We start from the raw sequence: 23,735 nt of genomic DNA on the forward strand, positions 1-23,735 counted from the left end.
GAAAAAGCGCACTTAAGCAAATACGTCTTCAATCTGGACTATTGAATTGTGTCACCTTTCCTGAAATTAACTGGTAGAGAATTCCACAGGCAGCGTGAATAGAAACTGAAAGCTCTTGCCCCTGCAGGATTTTAACCAGCTTTTTGGAATCACCAATAGATCAGCATTCTGTGATATGGCTAGGAAGATAGGGAATCACCAAGTCTTCGAGATAAGGAGGACAGTAAATAACAAGATAGAAACAGGGGAAGGTACAGCAGACAAGCAGTGCACTAGATTGTGCGATGCACGGCACTGGTGCTCATTGCACAGCCCTTTATTATATTCTCGTAATAAGATCTATGATTCTGAACACCACAACTGCATCTGATATGTAAAACTAAATAAATCAATCAGACAATTCCCGAGCACAGCACTGGTGTGTGCTGGTCCGAGCTGGTAGTTTGCTTGTTTTCGGCTGGTTGTGCTGGGTCAGGACACAGAGAAGAAGCTGCTCAGAGAAAAATCTTTCAAATCCCTTACCGTACAGTTCTAATGTTAAATGCTGTCTAAACCTTTTGCTGTGGACCTTGTCTGGCATGTTATATACTTCCTGGTGGACCAGTAAGAGGTCAGTAAATATTTGTTTCAATTTGCAACTCTTCGCTGGGCACCAGCAGTTGCTGCAAATTTCAGAACTGTGTGGTACGTGCTGTGAATAGGTGTAATAATGCACGGGGTGAGGTCCACATTGTGGTTTTCTTTGGTAAGCAAACTGAGTTATATATAACAGGTGAGAATTTGCTGCCCTAGTTTTCTATGTTGCTGTTTCCTGTAAAGTGCAGCAGAAGCGTGAGAGGAAAGCAGAGATTGTATTTTCTACAGAAATAAAGGGATGACGCACAGTATGGAAGTACTTTTTGTTGTCTGGTTCAATATAGTACTTTTAATTCAGCCTACATTTATTTCTCAAATATTCTACATTAAACTCAATGTTTGTTTTATTGGGTGTGGGTTTTTATTTATTTTAAAATGTTATTGAATCGCGTCAAAGAACAGTGAAATAAAGCAGTTTGGTTGTGCGGTTTAGTTTGGAAACCCCCTTTGCATACATGCATGCAGTTGCATCCTCTAGGACAGTACTCCGTGTATAAACATAAAGACACACATGCTTGTCAGAGGTTAATCCCATCTGAGGAAGTTTAAAGGAGTTGTGTAAGATGGTAGCCGTCTGAGGCTCAGAGATGTAGAAACAAAGACGGGGAGGAGAGAAGGGTTTTAGTTTTACTTTTATTTTCTTGTTTTATTTGTTTTATTTGTACACTCTTTTGGGGTTAAAGCTGCAACAGTCACACTATACGATAACGCTAATGCGTTATTTATTAAACCCAAACCTGTCAGGAATGGAAAATAAAGCAAGAAATCCAGAATTAGAAACAGCACCAAATTCAAACTTAAAATGTTAATATAATACAAAGCTGCTGCTGCCAGATAGACATTATCAAGATCGTGGTATGCAAATTAATGTTATCAACGGAACCAAACGAGTGCTGTCAGTTAAATAGTGTGTTGTCAACTAGGTCATAAATTAGACACAGAGGAGAATAGAGAGCTGACTTCAAAAAGCATCCACCCTGTATTATACACACCTCGACTTGTATTACACACAAATATTATTTTGGGCCCAAATCTCATTGATTGCAGATATCTTTAGAAATACTGAAAGACACTTTGTAAATTCAATGACAAATGCTTCAGACTAGTATACCAGTAAGTCTTCAGTGAAGCATTAGGAATCGTCTATTTTCCTAAAAACGTCATTCATATGTGCAAAGCTACAATAATTTGAACCTAACATGTGTTGTCATCTCTTCAAAGATCTGACACATTACACTACATTTGTATTTGATTTTTTTATTGGTATTTTGTTCAGAGCTGATCGCTTCCTGCAGATATGTCACTAGTTTGTTTCAGCAATGAAATCAGTACATTTTGAAAAAAATAGCAGGACCATAATGTGTGCATCGGTTTTACAGGAAAAATGTGCGGCCTACGAAATTACAATCTTAATATTAGATTTACTGAAATTATTTTGTTTGCTGTATGTACTATTTTTGCTTAAGACCCATATTTGCATACATTTTCATGGTAAACCATAAACAAAGTGCACTTTTTACAGCACAGCCTCAAGACGCCCACTTCCCACCCCATTGTCTGTCCTGTTATGACTGTGCTGTAGTTCATGGCTGGTGCACTAAAAGATGAATTCATTATGCATGCATCATTGTCTGTATTGCTCCACTGCATTTTCGTTCTTTGCAGTGATGCATATTGAATTAGCTCAATGACTAATACAGAAAATATTGTATTATGCATTTGTTACCTCTCTGTGTTGTAATAGAAGGAGAAGACCAGGAGTTATTGTGAGAGTAATGCAGATAACAGTGGAGTTTCAGAGACATCAACCACAGGACAAAAGTGTCTATAAATAATGACTGTAACCCAGATGTTCTTGAACATGTGACATTGGAATTGAGATGCATATCTGTGTGAGATAATGATTGATCTCAATACTTTGTCAAGTTGGTTCCTAAAGGATCCCAGTGATTGAGCATCAACAACATGGTGAGGTAACCCATGCCATACCCTCACCACTCTGTCTGTCCGAAGTCTGTCTCCACTTTATTTTCAGCTGTTTCCTCTGGTGTAGTTGCTGTGCTGTGCTTAAACTATTGGTCAGGGTTAATTATGTCAACCCCAATCAAGTCTCACCTTATTCCTCTTTGTTCTAATAAATTCAGTTCATTCAATGTAGTAATAGTATTAATACTAGTACTACTACTACTACTACAGCTAACAATAATAATAATAATAATAATAATAATAATAATAATAATAATAGTTTCTGAAAGTAAAATGTTACATGCTACTATTATTTAAAGTATTTAAAGTCTCATGTAGTCACATGAGACTGTAAATGCAAAACACACCATTCATTTCATTCTGACTGTGCTGTTACACAGAAAAGGGGAAATGCCCAATATGAATGACATGTCAGTTTTCTGCAGTTCACAGTCCTTATCTGCTTTAAGAGCTGGCCCGAAATAGCAGAAGTGAAGCTTACAGACTTAGGGTTAATGTAATATATTCTATAACCCGTACAGGTCTCTTTTAATGGGACCTGTCTCACTCAATAATTGTGCACCTTGACAACAGCATACAGTCTGTGTTGTTAGTGAATACATACAGGGGGTCTATTTTAATGATCTAAATACTGTACTGCCATCCTTTAGCTTGAAATCCCATTGGTGTTTTCCCCACAGGTTGATTCATTGCCTTTCTTGGTAACGTCCCAAAATACAATACTAATGTAAAGATCCGGATGTATGTACGGGTGCTTTGACAAGATAAAGACAGCTCTTTAAATATCTGCCCATTCTCCTAATACAGACAGTCAATGGTCAGATACTTCGTTATCACTAGGAATGTCTCCCGGCCATCACTTGGAGCATGTCAGCTTCTGCTTGCAGAACACTTTTCAACTGGGTTAAATATGCTGTTGTTGGAAACATAGGATGTTTTGTAATGTCTTTCGGCTAATGTTGATAGTTTAGAGTGGCGGTATTTAGATCTGCCAGTGTTTAGATCATTAAAATAGGCCCCACTTTGTCTAAACCACAACCCCAGTGCTTCAGTGGACCCCTATATAAATACAGTGCCTGTTAAACATGTGTGATTAGATGACTGGATTGGCCCAGCAGTTACTAGACCCGGATGATGTTACAATGGCTTAATTGATTCCAATCAGTAGAACTGCACAAAGATACTTTCTGAAGACGAAATACTTACATGTGGTTTGCTGTATTAGAAGAAACCCTTTAGATCAGGGGTCTCCAATCCTGGTCCTGGAGGGCCAGTGTCCTGCCTGGTTTTTGTTCCAACTGTACCCTAAATTACTTAATTGGACCAATTACATGCTTATTGTTTCAATTACTCAATTTAGGGTACAGTTGGAAGAAAAACCAGGACCGAACCGGCCGTGCAGGACCAGGATGGGAGACCCCTGCTTTAGATGGTTAAGCAGTCCTACAGGTGTGTATCAGCTGTATAACTAAAGAGTGGGAATGAGTGAAGATGATACAAATCAGACACAAATATATAAAAAGTGCCCTAATAAAATCAACGTGTCAGTTTTAAATAATAAAACATACAACAGTGCCAAATAAGTATGTGAAAGACTGGTGCTTTTCCCTTTTGACCCTCTTACACAGTGACGAGTCCATTTTGTAAAAGTGCTGCGCTACAGTGCAGTGTCTGCTGTGTGATGCTGAACTTACCACAAAGCAATGACGCATTCATTCAAATACAAAGTATTGTACATGCTTCAAGAACAAACTGAAGAAACACACAATGTAGTATAACACTGAATAGAATACCACAGGGAGTATTTTCATTGTTTCCTGCAGTCTTCAATTAACTCCTAATACACATATAGAGAGATAGAGAGATAGAAGGCTTGGTGGTCCAGTAGTTAAAGTAAAGGGCTTGCTACCAGGAGGTTCCTGGTTCTAATCCCCGCTCAGCAACTGATTAACTGTTTCTGAGCCTGAGCAAGTCAATTAACCTCCTTGTGCTCCGTCCTTCGGATGAGACGTAAAACCGAGGTCCTATTGTAAGTGACTCTGCAGCAGCAGTTGTGATGAGTTCACCTCTTAGTCCCTGTAAGAGTCTGTTAAATGACTAATTAATAATAATATGGTGTAATGACTGCAACTTAACTTCTTCACTGAGCTAGTCACACACTCCATCTTCAACACTGCAGCCCAACACTAACCACTGAGCCGCTCAAAACCACTGCCTGCCACACGGCAGCCTAGCATTCTAACCGCTGAACAACTCAAACCCACCATCATCCACAATGTTTCCCAGCACTATACCCACTGAGCTGCTCAAAACCACTGCCTTCCACACAGCAGCCTAGCATTCTAACCGCTGAACGACTCAAACCCACCATCATCCACAATGTTTCCCAGCACTATACCCACTGAGCTGCTCAAAACCACTACCTTCCACACTGCAGTGGTCAGGAAGATTAAAAGAACCCTGTGACAGAGGTTGAGACTGAGAGACAGTGTGAAAAGTTCAAAATAAAGCTTTTAATAAACAAAAAATACAAAATAAACCGGCACAAGGGCCAAACAAAAGGTTTCTAAAACACAGACAATTAACACAAAATGAAACTTACAAAAATAAGGCCTCCAGGCTGAGCATTACCTTCACTGGATTGCAAACAATGACCCAAAAACCAGCACACAAAGACACCCCACCCTTGCTTCCTCAAATAATCTCCTTCTTCTGGAACTCTCACCCTAATGAGAGGCTGAGGCCTCCTTTATGCCAGGTGGCTGGGTGTTAATTGAATAATTGATTGCTCCCACCTGATGCAATAAACCTGGGCAGGGAGGAGAATTTAACCCCATCCCTGCCAGTATTTATAAGGGCAGAGCCCTGCTCTGCCACAAACCCCATACAGTATCTCACTTATCTTGTTAACTCGGTTCCCACGCACACCCACACACGGGCAAGCATGCACACACACTCATACAGTTACTTTCCCAGACCACGAGAATACAGAAGTTGCCATGTGTTTGTGCCACACACCCTTGCCACATGCTAATGGTTGGGATTTTCTGTTGAATCTCGTGGTCCTCAAGGCACCTGCTTCGTTTCATAAGAGCTGTATGCCCATGCAGTGTGCAGCAGGGACTCCCACAGGCTAGCTTCAGCTCTGCTGCTCTGTTGTGGGTGGAACGTTCTTGGCACTGAGGTTAAAGGGGAGGTTCTCAGCAGCCAGCAGCTCGCTCACTCTCTTAACAATTTGGGACAAACACTGCTCTACTGTTAATGAAAATAGGCTCCTGGCCCCTTCCTGCCATTCAATTCTGAACGCATCGCCGAACAAGGGGGAAAGCCAAGGAGCTCTGTTAAAGGTACAGAATTGTTGTGTCTTTGATCATTATAGTATATATAGTGATGTTTTTTGATAGATTAATAATATAAATATTTATAGCAATTAATGAGGTAATATCCAGTGTGTTTTTCTGTTACAGTGTCATACTTTTCATAGGATTTGGGTAAGGGTAATACTTCTGTATCTTACTGGTACTGGTGCACCTGCATTATAAAGCATTAGCAATACAATGTTTTATCTAATTTAAGAATGTCTCTGTTTAGTTGTTCAGTAAAGGAGAATAAGCTGTTACCAGACCACATGTCAGATATATACAGTGCAGTTTTATTTGCTGATACCTTTATTTAAGCTGAGCCCACTCCTCCCTGTAGGTGAGCCCTTAGTGGTTCCCAAAGCTAATTTATTTATTCCTGAAAGCTATTTATTCTGTTAAAAATGTATCTTTGTTGTGCATATCATTTCTCTTACCAGTTTCTATGTATTTTAAAATAAGAATAGAGTAAACACCTTGCAAACATATCTTACTGGAAAGGGACTAACACTTTTCAAAATTCCTCAAAAAATAAAAAAAATGTTGATCCGATCAAAGCTTCAAATAAATAATTAAAATAATTAGAGGTCAATTTAGAAGCTCCTTCGTGCACGGCAGGTGTGTCTGACTATTTCTGTAACGTTAGCTGTTTGCTTTTCCTTTACATGTTTAGTTAAGCGATAGTCTTTGGGAGCCTGAGTATTACCATGGAAATGAAGGTCGACCCGCCCTGCTCGGTTGCACAGGCTATTATGTATAGTTTCCTGGTGGATGGTTAAGCAGGTATGCTGTCCGTCTGTTACAGTGTGCTGAGATGGAGGGCTCAGTGAACCCTTCTAACCTTCTTGGGTGGTTATGCATGGTGGAAGTTTCACCTCTGTAAGGGTGTTCATATCAGACTGATGCAGGCTTGAATTCAGAGTTGACATTTCCCTGAACTCAAGATGAAATATAAATAGATGAGAATGTCCCTGTTGTGAATGGTTGGCACAGCTGTGACTGGGAGGGGGATAAAACACAGAAAACATTAGTTTAAATAACCTTGGTACACAATTAAATTGATTTAACCCAGTGTGTAAATTTAAAACACCAGATGAAGAATTCAGCAATAAAGACATAATACAGTAGAGGAATCTTTTGGGCTGTTGCCTTCATCACTTATCTTGATAAAGGCATAAGCCAAAACATGTGCTTTCTTCGCTCCATTTCTTTTGCTTATAGTTTTTGAAGATTGCGGTGTTGAGAGATTTCTGTAACGGCACCTTCATTATCTAAAATATCTTTCTCTGAACCACCATCCTGTCCCTCAGCATGCAAGGCACTCGAGAATATACTCTGTACAGCTTTACTCCCAACATGAAAACGTTATTGAAGTCTTGCTATCATGCTCTTACCTATATAATCCGCAGGAAGAAACTGGACAAATCCAGACATGTTATACAATAGCATAGCATGTCTAGGCTTACAACAATAGCCCATTGTGCATTTCTCTTATGTCTGACTGAGAGAAACCGAAATATCTTTTAAATGCATTCAAAACAGTGTGGCCTGTAGACTACAGATGAACAATACAATCCGATCTGTCTTCCTCTAACATTAGCCCTAATCCTTTTCTGATGCAATTGTGTACTTCTGTATATTGTTAAAAAAAGATGTACACATTAAGCACATTGTAACTATGTGTAATAATATTGTACTTATGTGTAACACATGTATTTTAGTAACTAGAGTGTAAAGTGTTGCTGTTTGTTTTAGAATCAAACAGCAGTGCTAGATAAAACTGGTCCAGCGAGGTCTGTTAACACAATACCATCTGGAAGTAACTATAGCATATAGATTTCTGTGAGGCAGACTCTTTGTGCTGGATTGACACAACAAACACAACAATGAGGAAGCCTTAATAATGATAGGCAGCAAAAATGATTTCATCATGGGAGCAAATTGGTATTTTCATCTTTTTTTAATGCAAGGGAAAAAACACAGAGTTTCTGAAATGGGTAAGAAAAATCTACATCAGATTTGTAATTGTATTACCTATAGCTGTACCTTCCATAACCCAGGACTTGCTCACAATACAACAGACGGCTGCAGCACTGGAACTTTGTATATGAGTAACAAACACTCGCCCACATACATCTACACAATGCAGTCACCCAAAGGTCACCACCCCTGTATGCGAGACGAGCATCCGATACTGGAAAATAGTTCATTGTTAAAATGATTATTAAAGTTATCAGTTTATCAATGACTTTTCTTATTCGTTAAATATTTCTAGTGAAGATTGATGAGTCAATCAGCAATATCAGATCTATATGTAGTAGAGATCCTAGTATCAATGTGTGTTATGCAGTAGTGAGCTAAATACAAGGATGGATTTTTGTAATTTAGTGACTACACTGTAACAAACCATTAGAGCTCTAAAACAGATTTAGAAGCTCAGGGATCTGCAAGGAGGATTTTAAAAGCAGCAGTGTGGAGTAGTGGTTAGGGCTCTGGACTCATGACCGGAGGGTTGTGGGTTCAATCCCCGGTGGGGACACTGCTGCTGTACCCTTGAGCAAGGTACTTTACCTACATTGCTCCAGTAAAAACCCAACTGTAAAAATGGGTATTGTATGTAAAAATAATGTGATATCTGCTAACAATTGTAAGTCGCCCTGGATAAGGACGTCTGCTAAGAAATAAATAAATAATAATAAAAGACAAAAAGTAAATGTAACTTTTAAATGTTAAGAAGTTGCTTACCTTAGACTCGGGATAGGGTTAGGGTTAGGTTATAGTGCACAAAAATAAGTACATTAAATAATAGAAACTGGTTTTATTTTTCAAATCATTTTTAAATTGAAAAATAAAATGAAATGTCTTTTTCTTTCTACCTATTCAATGTGCAAAAAAATAATCGGTGAGAATAGATGGTTATTTTGGTTTGCTGGTCTCCTAGACCACCAGCTTAACAATGTGTATTGTGGTTAGAGAATATTAAGCAGGGGTAAAACTTTATTACACAGAATCACACAGGATTACACCCTGTATAGAACTAGCTTACTAACCTGTTTAAAACATGTTGTTCATTTTGTGTTAACTATCTATTAACAAAAATTGCACAGGATTTTGTTAACATGTTAGCAAGTGACCTATACAATAAAGCATGACCAAAATATTTTGTGACACTAAATTTCTCTCTCTCTCTCTCTCTCTCTCTCTCTCTCTCTCTCTCTCTCGCTCTCTCTCTCTCTCTCTCTCTCTCTCTCTCTCTCTCTCTCTCTCTCTCTCTCTCTCATCCACCTGTTCATCCACTAAGTCCTGGTTGCATGGGGACATGGTCATGGTTACACTCTGGTGTACTAGCTGTACTTAGAGAGTTTTATGGTCACTAGGATGTGATTGAAAATATACTAATTTGCTCTTTATCATGTACTGTAGTAGGGTTAAGACCACCCTTATAATTATTATTGATTATGTGTTATTTTGTATTCCTTATTTATTGTGTTTGATGTTGTTTGCTGTGGTGGTGTGAGCCTCTTGCCGGTTTTGATTGATTGATTGACATTAATCAGGCCTTCCGCCAGTACAGAGAAATACAACTGATGAGTGTCTGTGTTACTAAGAGCATGGCCGTCACTAGCTATGAGGTACACTGAGGTTGTGTCCTTAGTTGTTTTATTGCATCATCAATGCTGATGCTCATGTAAAACTTCTGATAAAGTACAAAAGACTCCTTCATTTTCTCTGCTGGTTTGCCATGTAATATATATTTGGAGGCTGAATAGTAAATACCAAGCAGTCATGTAAATACTGCCAGCTATAGCTTGAAACCTAAGTTTGACCTGGTACAATGTCAGCTTTGTTATGCTTTTACTCCCTTTACCTTATCCGGCAACTGTTGCTGATCTGTAGCATTCTGTTGTTCAACAGATCGACCACACAAAATATATGGTTTCCTTTTATTTTTCGTCTCATTTCTCAAGGACACCACAGATATTTTTCGTCTTTTTTTAACTGCTGTTTTTCAGCAAAGAAAACAGCATTTCTCTGCTGCTTTGTATTCCAGACACATTTCTGAGGTTGTGGTCAGTGAGTTTGAGACAGATAAATGGTAAGCAGCGATATGGCTGCCGTTGTTTCTGGTTCTGTTCACCTGCTGCAGTGTGTAGGGGGGGGCTAGTGGGGGCCCTATGTTCCCAGGGTCTTGCATTACAGCCTGTAAGCCATCTGCTCACCAAACAAGATTTTTTACCACTTTCAGAAACAACATCCATTTCCTCACACTATAATTTATTTGTCGTGTAGATGCGTAAGTGTCTCTAATAACTGTATTTACCTAGTAGTTACTTAATAAATCCGTCTGTACTTACACATAATTACAATGTCAGTATGTATAATTACAATGTACTTCATGTGTAAATCTTTTTGCACAATATATGGTAGTACACAATTGTATCAGAAAAGGGTTAGGGTTAGGGATAGGGATATTTATTTAGTGCAAAAAGAGTTACATATTAAGTACATTGTAACTATGCATAATAACTTGATTATTATGTGTAAGTACACATGTATTTACTAAGTAACTACTAAATAAAGACACAGTAATTAGAGACACAATGTAAAGTGTTACCATATTTTCAAACTTGTTCTCTGTATTTGTTAGTTCAAAACAAGAACTTGGTATTGTGCAAACTGAGTTCTTCTCAGTAGCCAGCCACATACCTCCGTGGTTTAGAAGGATGGAAAATTTGTACATATGTATCAAAGGTTATATTACGAGCAGGGTGATAATCACTCGTTTAAGTTCCTGTTGTCAGTCTAGGTGGACAGGCTTAATTATAAATATATTTATATATAGGTAGTGAACAAAAAAATGGAAACACCAATGTAAAGTCACTTAATAGGGCGTTGGGTCACTATGGTATCCTGCTCTGTGGAGTTCTCGGCGGACCGTTTTTGATGAAACTGGCTGCTCACGCCCCAGGTTGAAATTTACAGTCAATTGATCTGCAGTTGCTCGTCTGTTTTGCCTTGCACTTCAAATTAATGCACGGATATCACGATCCTGGAGTATGCGCTTCCGACCACTGTTGCCCTTTGCTGATGATGTCTTTCCCTCGGAGTTCCATGCCGACATCACCTTAGACACCGTTGCTCGTGAAACATCAGCAAGTTGAGCTGTCTTGGTCACTGAAGCTCTTGCCAAATGCGCCCCAACAATCACCCCTCTTTCAAAGTCACTGAGGTCTCCTCTTGCAGCCATGCTAGCCATAATTATAGGCAACCAGGCCTGTCCAGCATTTTTATACATGACCCTAAGCATGCTGGGATGTTATTTGCTCAATTAACGTATGAGCCACATATATAACAAGCTCAGATGTGTGTCTTATTAAACTCTCTCTCTCTCTCTCTCTCTCTCTCTCTCTCTCTCTCTCTCTCTCTCTCTTTCTCTCTCTCTCTCTCTTCTCTCTCTCTCTCTCTCTTTCTCTCTCTCTCTCTCTCTCTCTCTCTCTCTCTCTCTCTCTATATATATATATATATATATATATATATATATATATGATAACACAGACTAGCTGATATTGTAACAACCAGTTTTGTATTCTCAAGTGTAACATGGCTTACATAAACCGTATTGATATAAAAAAAAGGTACAAAACATGATGTTGTTGTTGTGAGTTGGTTGATGCCACTTGGTATTCGGTGCCATTTACAATGAGTTCACCCTGGGTATTAATAACCCTTTGCATCACACTGAGACACATCTTCTAAATCCTGTAGTAAATATTTCATAGCACATCTTTTGTGTTTCAGATTGTTGTGTGGAAGCAGGAGAACCCACAGGAGAGATCATGTGCTCAGTGACATTGGGGCGGATTTGTACATTTCTACTTCTTGTTTGCTTTCTGAATGACGGTAAGATATAATCACCCATCTCTACTGGACAGGCGTGCAGGGGAGCGGTCAGATATTAGGAGAGGGGGAGTGGGGTGCCTGTGTGAGCAGGGGAGATTATAATTGTTTAAATACATTTTTAGTTCCTTGTTTCTTTTAAAGTTGTTATCAGTATATTTAGTTTTCATATAATAATGGTGAATCAATATTTTCTTTTTCTTGGTGTTTGTCACTTTTCACCACTTAAAACCATAACACAATGGTTTGCTGAATGCAGAATAAATGAACAATTAAAATAAAAATGAAAGTGGTAGATTTCTCATGATTCTCATGTCACATTATTGATATCATTTTCTTCCTTGAAAAGTCTATTGCTTTGCAAAAAAATATATATTACAGGGATGGAAGTAAGACTCCCATTGCAGAGCAGTTTGATCCATTCCTGGTTTTACTATGAGTTTAATAAGACACACGTGCACTTGTTATATACACACTGTGGCTAATTAAGCTTGTATTAGAACCAGGAATGGGTGAAACTTCTATGCAACATGAGCCTTATTTCCATCCCTGTATTGTGATAAGAACAGTCAAACCAAAATGGCATGCACTTCTAACATTTCTGGTGCCATTCCTCAGTCATTTAAACCCTGAATCGTTTGCAAGGCTACTACTGTTTTGCATGCTGTTCATGAATATTCTATTATTTGGGTGATTTTCTTCCCTGCGCTAATCTCTCCTGAAGCAGCAGCTCCCCGATGTGTCAGCATTGCTCTAGCTGCATGGGGGAGCGGTCGTGGGTGTAGAGGTGTGACTTCAGTGGGGGCAGAAACAGCAAAGTGCTGGTCACATATATACAGCGCACAAGAACAATGACTAATAACCAGATGCAAGGGGAAAGTTTATTGAATCCTTACTTAATCTACTTAATCTGGCTCTCACAGTAGGTTAACGTTGTGCTATTAAAATAATATGCTTGTGTTGTATTATTATTTATACAGTATAACCTTGCCTGCTAGCCACCTCAATACAAAGGCCACCCCACATTTCTACAGTACTGTTTCCAGCAATGTAATTACAAAAGCAATATCCCCTTTGGTCGCTGTGGATATAATACATTATTACATTACAATCTCACAATACATTAATAGAGAAGAAAACATAAATATTGTAAAACAGGTACCATTCAAACACAATGATCAGGTGCATCTTGTGTGCAAGATCGTTCGATCTAAAGTGTTTTTTGTTTGTTCGTTTTCATCTCAACAGGGAAATGCGAAAGAGACTTCCAATTCTGTGGTGTTAGAAAGCACAGCAATGAGACTCAGAAGCTCCAGCTGAACGTGACGCGAGGCTGCCACGGTCTGAGCATCTCAAGCACCGTGGATACCCTGTTCATTGGAGGAGAGCTCACTATCAGCTGTGTGAACACATCCAGCATCATCCTGCCCCAGGTCTCAGGGCTGGAGACTCCTTTCTGTGTGTACTGGGACGGGTTCCTGGACTTACTGCGGCTCGAATACAACACAACTAGAAATTTTACTCTCTGTGGTCCTTCGACTCCGCAGACCAATTGTTGCACCGACTTATCCTTAAACAAGAACAGTGGCAGTAAAGATGTTGGGATTCTCAATGGAAGTGTACGTGGAGATATTATTAAAGAGAATGCCCAGGAATTATATATCTTCAAAGGGGAAAGCGATCGATGTGGTAAGCATGCCTCATTAACACCAGCATTAAAACTAACACTTATACCAGCACACAATTCAACACTGTACTATTAGAAGACTGTTTGGAGTATATTTTCAGAACTTTTTACTCCAGTCTTTAATTAACTTAAATTATATAATTAACTATATTGTTACAAAACCTGCTGCAAATTGCTTAATAAAATAACTCTTGAGTTAATGCTTTGTAAAAATGCGTTGGCCCGCTGTGTGGTGTAAAAGGCCATGCACACTGCAAGCAAGCAAGCAAGCGAGTTTCCTAACCGCTATATAAAATATCTAGTGTATGCATGAGTGAAAAGTAACCTCAATCTTGACACTAGCTGACCTTGTCACATGCATGCATCATATATCTGGGCTGAGCTATTACTAGATTATCTTAAAATGACTCCCTATTGTAACTGGACTGAAACTTCTGTCATGCTTTATGATTACTATGTTTATTACAGACAACGCGGTTTGTGAAGACCTGTTAAACACCAGAAATGGACAAACAGCTATGAAATCGGGGCGAGAGGATGAGTAAGTGTGGCTCCAGTACAGTTTCTTTAATTAACTATGTGGGTCACTCAACAACTACACATTTTTATCATTAAATATCATTACTCCTTTATCAATAAGAGGATGGATGCAGTGAGTTGATATCCAAATCAGGCCTTTGAAATTGGGAAGAAACAAGAGTAAAAAAAAAAAGTTTTTATATATGAATATACACCTGATTGCAATGTTTGCTCCCAGCTTCAGTCATCTGGTATCATTATTTATTTGAAATTATTTTATCTGCTGTTTAGTACAGAATATCATTGTGTGTTCTTCTCTTTATCAGAACAGTAAGGTATGGTCATAGTATCGAAAGGTAGTTTTATCTGTAGACACACACATTTCCACTACCGTCTTGTGTTTGGATTGTGAGATATGTTTAATAAAACAAAGTCTGAGTGTGGCACCTATCAAAGACTGCAAAATGCTAAGATAAGCACCACCTTTTATGAAATACTGAGGTTTATCAGCAAGCAGGAAATTGCGGCTGAGGCACAGAAAATACTGTAAGAAGCAATGGGCAAGATTATACTTCAAAAACCAAAAGGAATAGTGGTGATGAAGAGACACTGTGAAAATACTGTTCGCTACCGGCACACTTGTTCCAATCGTACCTGTCAATGGGCTGTTACTGCAAAGAGGGTGGATCATTGAAATATGTGGGAAATTAATTTGGGTCAAATTTGTGGGTCTCTCATGTTAAATGTGAAATCGTTTTTTAAAGGTATTCAGCATTTGCATGGTGCTGTGGAAATGGAATATGAAATGAAGCACTGGGTGTGGGTTCCATCTCTTCAATCCTCTGTGTGTCTTACCCTTTAGGTTGGAGAGGTTACTGATGCAGTCAAAGTTCACGAGAGACATGCAACACTTCGAACTGCCCTGTGGGATCCAGACAACAGCCTTTATATTGGAACCTGATTTTAAGGGCAATACCGTGGTGCGACAGGTAAGAGGGGATTTTCTAGATCGCACTTTATTATAGATTAAGAAGTGCAAGAAGGTTCACATGCCATTGGAAAAGCACAGGAGAGAGTAGAAAGCATTGTGAAAGCATGGTGTTTCACAGGGAGGTGTGGCAGAGCATTGTGAAAGCCAGGGCTTATTGAGGTTACGCTTGGCACATGTCTGGTTTACGCACGGTCATAGTGCATTGCTGTGGTGAGCAGTCACTAGTAATGTCTCAGGGTGCATTGCAGTCATTGAGCAGGTAGCTACTGTAGTGCAGCCACCTCTGCAGCACAAAGTGCTATTTAGCAGAGTTTGTGATTAAACATTTTTAGAGTGCCTGCTCACAACATTCAAGCCAGTCAGAAGGTGATTCTTGGGACTTTTGACAGTCGCTTCTCAGTATCTTCGGCTGTGAAAAGCGCTATAGAAGCCCAAGATTGCTGCTGTGTAACTCTTTGAACACTCTCCTCCTCAGTGATGGGGAACCTGTGTTCCGTCACACGGCATCAGTCGTACACAGTGATAACGGCCCCTCTCCTTGTTCTACAGAAAGACAGTGTCCCTGGCATCAACAAGCCCCCCTCCGTGTACATCCCCCCCACTCTGCTGGGAAACAAACCCAGGGCACGGAAAGCACCAAAAGTTGTCTGTTCATTTTATAACAACAACAGCCTTTTCCAGGTAATGTAGCTGCAGCCATCTCTCCCCCAACATGTTACTGAATTCACAATACATTTATATAATTCTTCAGTGATGGAAATAAGACTCCCATTGCACAGCGGTTTGATCCACCCCTGGTTTTACTGTGGGTTTAATGATGAGCTTGAGCTTGTTATCTATACACAGTGGCTAACCAAGCTCCTATTAAAACCTGGCATGCATGAAACTGCTATGCAATAAAAGTCTTATTTCCATCCCTGTCTTTATAACTACTAATGTAACACACTGTATGGTTATACATATACTTATATATATTATACATATTGCGCAAAATGCTTCCTGTCTAGCCCTGTACCTTATCTCAGCGGCAAAAGGAAGTGAGTGTGCTACAAGTGTGGAGTGGTGGTTAGGGCTCTGGACTCTTGACCGGAGGGTTGTGGGGTCAATCCCCGGTGGGGACACTGCTGCTGTACCCTTGAGCAAGGTGCTTTACCAAGATTGCTCCAGTAAAAAAATAAAACAACTGTAAAATGGGTAATTGTATGTAAAAATAATGTGATATCTTGTAACAATTGTAAGTTGCCCTGGATAAGAGCGTTTGCTAAGAAATAAATAATAATAACAATTGCTTTCATTTTTCCAACTGTGTGGTGGACATTTCAAAGGTTAACCGTACTTCTTCCCCTTAGTTCACTCTTTTAAACTGGTTCAATCAGGTGTGTGTTCAGACAGGCGAAGTCATAGTCTCGCATAACTTGTAGCTTCTAGAGTTTTGAGGGAACAGTGCTCACTGCTGCAGTTCCCATATTAGTAAGGTATTGCAAATAGCGCCTATAAAGAGTGTGCACTAAACCTCAACGCTGTACATGTTGCAGGACAAAAACAGCATGATTTTAAACGGGGATGTCGTTGGGCTGACGGTTGAAAACGAAGTCATCGCAGGCCTCGTTGAGCCAGTGGTTTTTACCTTTTTTCACAAGAAGCAACCAGTAAGTGTCCACCATTTTTAAATAAACCCAGTTGCAATAGTTTATAAATGTACTTATTTAAATGTATCTGTAGATGGTGCAATTTAGGTTTTAAATGATCTTGTTTAGAAAGTCAAATGTGTGCTAAAGGGCTAGTGGAAGCAAGACAATGAGAACCTCATCAAAAAGGCATACACTGATGCCAGTGGCACTGTGTGCTAGGGTTCGACAGGAATAGGAATATGATTGCAAGAGGATAAATATCAGCGTTTGCACATCTCCAAGTGCATTTCAAATACACAGAATACGAAACGTCCACGAGCTGTCTTGTCTGACACAGATGCATACTTCCCACATCAGGAGTTTTTACTTCCTATTTATGGCAGCAGTATAGTCTTTGTAAACCACATCAAAGGCCCAGTATAATGTCACGTCTAAATAAGGATCTCTTTTTCTGTTTAGTGCAGTAATTCAGCTCTCAGTTGAAGGTTCGAACACAACAACTGCAATGCATTCACTGTAGGAATCAGACCCAGAGCACTAGTCTCTCAATGGGTCCTCTCGGGGTACCAGGTTCAAGTAGACCTGCAGCCATTACTTGCAATTAACCTCGGCTCCAGACACTTATGTAACTGTTTTCCAGTTCTAGGTATAACTGCATCCATTTACTACTTGAGCTTCTCAAGCAGTGTACCTCTATAGAGTTTTATAGTATTAACTGTTTTCAAAGCAGAAAGACAGTGTTTTTGTACCTAACTAGAATCAAACTACAAAATAATACAATTTGCGATCTCTTAAGCCGTTGCAAGTTGTTTGATTCTCAATTGTTTGCTTCTCATTTACTACAATGGTCACTTTTACCGGTTCCTATTGTATACATTTTTGCATTATTATACAGCATACTGTACTCGCAAGACGTTTTCATTACGTTACCAGTCATTGTAGTTCAGGTTCTGTAAGGTCTGCTGTTAGATATTTAGATCTGACATAGAGTGGAGGCTGGAGTTATATTGACCGCTGACAAATAGGCTGCAGAAATGAAGAACCTGACACATTATTTCCAAACTGTACAGTCTTGAAATAGCAGAGGTAGTGCACTCTCACCCTTTTTTGGTGCTGCTATTGATAGTGAAACCGAGATACAATCGTGTGTAGCTCAATGGGGCCATCTAGAGGCCAGCAGCAGCAGTGCATTCACAAACACTGATGCAGTAAAAAGCCTGTAATAGAAGTTAACGCTATTTTGTTCATTTACTTTCTAGGAGAATATGACGAGAACATGTGTTTTCTGGGATGGGCTGCCACATGGTAATTTTAAATAACTGTTACATGTATTTTAACCTCAATGGAAATGTCTGTGTACTGGTAGATAATGCGCCGAGTTTCTGTGCATTTACAGCTGTGTGTCCTAATGCTTTTTGAACATTCAGAATGAATAGTTTTTCAAGAGTGGGTTTTCCTGCGTCCGTGGAAGGATTGAATCAGTGCTAAATAAAAGGAAGAGATACATTTTGTTGTTTAGAAAAAATAATATGATTACCGAATATCTTTAGCTCTGCATTTCAGTTTTTAGTGGTCCAACAAAATGTTTGAACTAAAATCACCATTTTGTTTGTTTTTACAACATTAATTGTGCAATTGGTACTTAATGTAACCAGCTTGTTAAATGGCATGTACGCTAACCTATAGATTGCTCCTTCAATTAAAACAAACTAATCTTTGTTTCAGAAGGGAAAATGTTTTGGAATGAATCCGGTTGTAAAACTTTGGAGAGTGACACTCAAACTGCATGTCATTGCGATCACTTGACCTATTTTGCAGTGCTGTTGGTAGGTATAATCATTTAGATTTTGTATTGGTACGTTTATGCATCTGATAACTGTAGTAGCATGCATGCAAGTTTCATTAGTAAAGTTTGATAAAGTTACTGTACCAAACAAGAATTAAACGACGCAGGGGCTTGGAAGTAGTTTTAAGCTTTTTTCTTATTTGTTTTTAGAATTGTAACTCTTAATTGTAATTTCCTTCCTGAAAACAAAAACCCTAATGTCAGTTTAAACAGCTTTGAGAATCGGGCCCAGTGTGTGTTGGTAAATTGTGGTGCTTCATCACAACATATAGATTGTGCTGAATGTACAGTGTGGTTAAAGAACATGCAGGATCAGGCAACACAGCAAGCTGCATTATATCATAAATCATTATGTCGAAACTGTGTGTGTGGCAGCAGAGAATCATGAACAGCAACACTTGAAGCTACCACAAGTGGGAACTGATGTTCAGTTTAATGATATCTTCTGTCTGTGGTTAGGAGCTTTGCGAGTTTCACTTTGTTTGTTTTTTTCTATTGCAGCAAATTTCTAATAAGACTGTGCACAATCTGGAAGCCCAGACACACATCACCTACATCGGATGTGTGACCTCTGCCTTGTGCTGCGTTCTCACTATCGGGCTGTTTTTGTGTCAGAGGTATTTGTTTTAATCAGTTTGAGTGTCGGGAGTCCACTTCACTGCAGCATTGCAAACTGTATGAAGCATTCCTTCTATAGAGATCAGGATCCAAGTTCATTTACAAGGTGGTCTCTGATGTAATGCGGTTTGACTACACTAAATAGAGCAGCTGTTTTTTGTTACCATGATATAGGTATGTCACATTTTTTATAAAGACTACAGCAAAAGTTGCATGTTGCAGACTGAAATGATGTCATGACTTTCCTGCCAATTCAATTCCTTGCAAACTGCTGATCCTTTCATTTTTTTTCTGCAGGAAATCCACTTCCAACAAATCCAGCTTGATCCACATGAACCTAGCCGTGGCTCTGCTCCTGCTGAACGTCAGCTTTCTTTTAAATATGACTCTGGCTTCTCTGTGTAATGAAAGAGTGTGCACCTTGCTGGCCTTCATGCTGCATTACTCCCTGCTCTGCTCCTTCACCTGGATGGCAATCGAAGCCTACAATGTCTACAGGCTGCTGTGTAAGGTGCTTAGCACGTACACGAGTCAATACATGCTCAAGCTCTGCCTTGCGGGCTTTGGTAAGTAAAGAAGCAAGTGCATTTGAAAGGGAGAACCCTACCCTTGTACATGTTTTCCCATAGTAAAAGCATAGCAAAGTGTAATAAAACACAGTGAAAGCATAGGCAAGCATTGTAAAGCACGGAGAGGTATGGTAAAGCATATTAAAAAACATGGCAAACCAGGATAAACTATGGTGAATGCATAGTATAATCATGGGAAAAGCATGGGAAAACTGCAAAAATACCATGCAAAACTACCCTGGTAAACTTGTATTACCAACCAACTCCAGAGAGGATGCCAGTTCAAATAATAAATAGATCTTCTTCTGTGTAAATGAATTGAATAGACACCCTGTATTTCATTTCTTACCAGGTTAAGTGTGATGTGTTTTCTATCATTGGTGTTTACAGTGTACGTTTAGCAGTGTTTCCTACAAGGTATTTTATTTTTTGGAGCTCTGGAAAAACCTCGCCGTTTTTAAAAAGTGTTTCTGCTTGTTTGCGTTCACAGTTCTCCCTGCTGCTCTTGCCATTGGATTAGCTTCAGGGGGGTTTTATGGTTCGTATCTCATCACATCCTCAACAGGCACTGAAACAACAATGTAAGTCCCACTCACCAGTGAGTTTGATATAAATAACTAACAATACAAGGACATGTATAGTGTATCCCTTCATACAGGTTTGCTATAGTGAAAGCATGGTAAAACATACGGCTATGGCCAGGTGTTTTGCATCACCCTATAATTAACACAGTTTGCTGAATAATGTTACATTAACAGATTGAATTACATAACGCTTTGTAGTTTTCCATATGTGACATTTCAAAACCTTAACATGAAATGCTGTACTCCTAGTATGGCTTCCGGTAGACTATTTTGCAATATCATTTTGTAGTTTATTGATTACATGATCGAAATTGTGTTCATATAGTTTTTTTTTTTGTTTTTTTTAATTGTCTCAATCCTAAAATTTAGGTGAAGTAAACGTTTGTCTGTAACTGTAGGCAAGCTTCATAAAGCAAAGAGAGGTATGGTAAAGCACATTTAAAACCATGGCAACATTCCTGTGTTCATTTACTGAGGTAAACGTTAATAAGGTTAACATCTTGTAAGAAACTTTGGTAACGCGTTGTATTACGTGGCATAAATTAGTATTAAATAGATATGCAATTGCATATTAAATTATTGTTAAATTAATATTTAATAGATATGCAATAAAATTTACATTCAATTATTCCTTGTTACTTTCTATTAACATTTAAGTCAGTTTAACTGTATTTTCAATTAAAAACATGTAAGCAATGGGAAGTTATTACATATTTTCAAGGGTACCAAAAGGTAATATAAATGGACGTGATATGCAATTACATTTTCAATCGACATTTGGTTAACATTTAGCAAGAAACCAGCTATTGCATATTTATTAAATATTAATTTAATATGCAATTGCATATCTATTTAATTTATGCCACGCAATATAAAGCATTACCAAAACCTCTCTGCGTCACCAGCAGTCCCATCAAATACAGTAGAAGAAAGATACAAGAGTGGAGCGGCGGCTCATTGATATGCGTGTGGATTTTTAATTTGTATTCTTGTTAAACAGGTGCTGGATACTGGAACCGCTGGTCCATTACATCGCAAACGTTGGGTACTTTGCTGTGATTTTCCTCTTCAGTACCTCCATGTTGGTGGTTACAGTCGTCAAGATCAAACATGCAGAGAAACAGAAATGCACTCCAGAGAGGAGCTCCTGGAAGCTGGTCTCCTCGGTGCTGATGCTCACCTGTCTGTTTGGAACCACCTGGGGGCTGAATTTCTTCTCCTTCACCTTTACTGGACAGCTGTTATCCACCATCCTAAACTCCCTGCAAGGTGGGTACAGCATTCACATCGCCAGCTTAGTTTGATACTTTACATTTAGACTTTATAAAGACAAAAGTAAGTTTTCTTAACAATAAAGGTAAAGAGAAAATTAAAATAACAAGTATAGATGTCAGTTAAAAATGCTTCAAAAAATGACATAAACTGTTCTCAAATTAGAACAATGGCACTTAGTGGGTTAATGACGACTGGCCTTGTGATTTTTTATTTTTTATTTGGAATAGCCAATTTTTTTTTTTTTTTTTTACCCCATTTTCTCCCCAATTTGAAATACCCCATTTTTAAGCCTGGCTCACCGCTGCACCTCCCGCGCTGACTCGGGAGGGACAAAGACGAGCACACGCGTCCTCCGAAACGTGCCGTCAGTCATCCAGTTCTTTTCACCTGGCCAGTCTACAGGGGTCGCTGGTGCGCGGTGAGCTGAGGACACCCTGCCGACCTAAGCCCTCCCCACCCCGACGGCGCTCTGCCAATTGTGCGCCGCCCCCTGGGAACTCCCGTCCACAGCTGGCAGTGGAATAGCCTGGACCTGAACCGGCGATCTCCAGGCTATAGGGCGCATCCTGCACTCCACGTGGAGTGCCTTTACTGGATGTGCCACTCAGGAGCCCCCTGGTCTGGTGATTTTAAAGGTTTCCTAAGCTTTTGCAATGTGTCCTATATTTTTACATGGACTAAATACTGCTACAGTAATTTAATTTCTTTCACTTTTTAAATTGACTTAAATGCTGTATGAGGGGCTGCTCTTCAGTTCCAGGTGTCTGCCATAGACATGTCAAATGTTGGCTAGATCAGCCAAGAGTCTTTATAAAAGTAAGAGCCAGCAACAACTCGTGGTCTTGAACTTTAGATCAATTTCCATTTGTAATGCACACCTGCACACTAGATGGCGCCAGTGCTTGCTAATTAAATGACGATGTTACGCATGTCTATGGCAGGAACGAGAACTGAAGAGGAGCTCCTGGACTCGTAGGCAAAGCGCTTCACAGCCTTATCAAAAATTGTTAAAAAAAACACACCATAATAAGATTCCAAACCTCATAAAAAGGTACAGGAACAAATTATTAAAGCTACTTAACGAAAAAGCAAGTTGTGAAGAATGAAATAAAGTATGATATTCTTGTCAACTGTTATAGACTGTTTGTTATGGAAGCATCCTTTACACTTATACTGGTCAAATGTACTGTACTTGTTCAGCATTGCTGTGCAGAGCCCATAATTAAGATCCCTGTGAGAGAGCAGAGTACAGAGTCTATTCAAACATTCCCAATTCAAACTCATTGATTTTCCCCATTATTTGTCTCTTGCAGGTTTCTGCCTTTGTGTGCGTTACTTCCTTATGAGACCCAAACAAGGCACCGATGGATCCAGGTCAAGCAAGTTTTTGTTGGGTTCTTCATCCAGTAATGCTGCAGAATCGAAATCACTGAACTCTTAGTAGTGCAAGCACATGTGCATCTTCAGCAGAGATCATGCTACGCTGTGTGTTAAATGCATCTGTTGCCACTAGGCCTACAATAGTAAATATGATAGCATTTGAATAGAAATACATTGTTAAACCCTTAAAACACACAAGCAGAAAATGGCATTATCAAGCCCCAGAATTCCGACTGAAGAGATTCCGTTTCAGCATTTTTAAAGCTCTTTAGTTGTGCAATGTGCTGAGGCCTTTTACTTCTCTTTTCTATCAGCGGTATGCTGTCTTAAGCTATCTAACATTCTACATGCAATAAATGTTTTTGTTTAACGGTGGGGGACGGGGGGACATTTTTATTAGTTTTTTCACTGTTAAGTTTTACCTATTATTTGTGTAAATTAAATTTATTTTTCAGTTATTGTTTGAATAAAAATGGTTGTTGTCTTAATAATATATATATTTTAATAAAGTTTATAAGTATGGTACATGTTGTTGTCCACGTATTTTTCCAGAGATTTGTTCTTTTCAATGGGAACCGTGGAAAACACCCATAACTGTATATCAATTCTAAACAGCAAAGCCCATCATCCGGTATTGTCTGCACAATGGGCCTGTTTCACAATGACTTTTTTTTTAGGAATATTTTATTTAAAGTCTATGTAGAGTATTTAAACCAGGTTCAGTGCAGTAATCCTGTTTCAGAAATGTTTTTTTTT

At 39.1% G+C, this 23,735-nt stretch overlaps 1 protein-coding gene across 4 annotated transcripts; it reads left to right on the plus strand.

Moving 5' to 3' along the window:
• Nucleotides 1–446: 446 nt before the first annotated feature.
• Nucleotides 447–23,504, plus strand: LOC117424271 (adhesion G-protein coupled receptor G5-like). Of its 4 annotated transcripts, none has more exons than XR_009307801.1 (15): nucleotides 5,796–5,969; nucleotides 11,781–11,882; nucleotides 13,128–13,568; nucleotides 14,035–14,107; nucleotides 14,948–15,074; nucleotides 15,626–15,757; nucleotides 16,612–16,725; nucleotides 17,967–18,012; nucleotides 18,433–18,533; nucleotides 19,055–19,170; nucleotides 19,469–19,737; nucleotides 20,231–20,321; nucleotides 21,325–21,593; nucleotides 21,995–22,234; nucleotides 22,913–23,050. XR_009307801.1 is itself a non-coding variant. In XM_058992754.1 (14 exons), exons 2-14 carry the CDS (start codon nucleotides 11,819–11,821, stop codon nucleotides 23,038–23,040), a joined length of 1,971 nt encoding a protein of 656 aa, XP_058848737.1. In that variant the 5' UTR covers nucleotides 447–610; nucleotides 11,781–11,818; the 3' UTR covers nucleotides 23,041–23,504. The 4 variants fall into 4 exon arrangements, 2 of the variants coding, with proteins under 2 accessions (XP_058848737.1, XP_033896368.3); XR_009307802.1 differs by having other exon boundaries at nucleotides 21,995–22,217; nucleotides 22,913–23,032; XM_058992754.1 differs by lacking the exons at nucleotides 5,796–5,969; nucleotides 21,995–22,234 and adding an exon at nucleotides 447–610 and having other exon boundaries at nucleotides 22,913–23,504.
• Nucleotides 23,505–23,735: the final 231 nt, after the last annotated feature.

This window comes from Acipenser ruthenus, chromosome 19, assembly GCF_902713425.1.
Source record: "Acipenser ruthenus chromosome 19, fAciRut3.2 maternal haplotype, whole genome shotgun sequence".
Classification (NCBI taxonomy): domain Eukaryota; kingdom Metazoa; phylum Chordata; class Actinopteri; order Acipenseriformes; family Acipenseridae; genus Acipenser; species Acipenser ruthenus.

Coding starts and splice junctions, on each gene's coding strand:
- LOC117424271 (XM_058992754.1), top strand. CDS start 11,819: ATGTGCTCAGTGACATTGGGGCGGATTTGTACATTTCTACTTCTTGTT. Junction 15,758..16,611: donor ACAACAACAGCCTTTTCCAG/GTAATGTAGCTG, acceptor TACATGTTGCAG/GACAAAAACAGCATGATTTT. Junction 19,738..20,230: donor GCTCTGCCTTGCGGGCTTTG/GTAAGTAAAGAA, acceptor TTGCGTTCACAG/TTCTCCCTGCTGCTCTTGCC.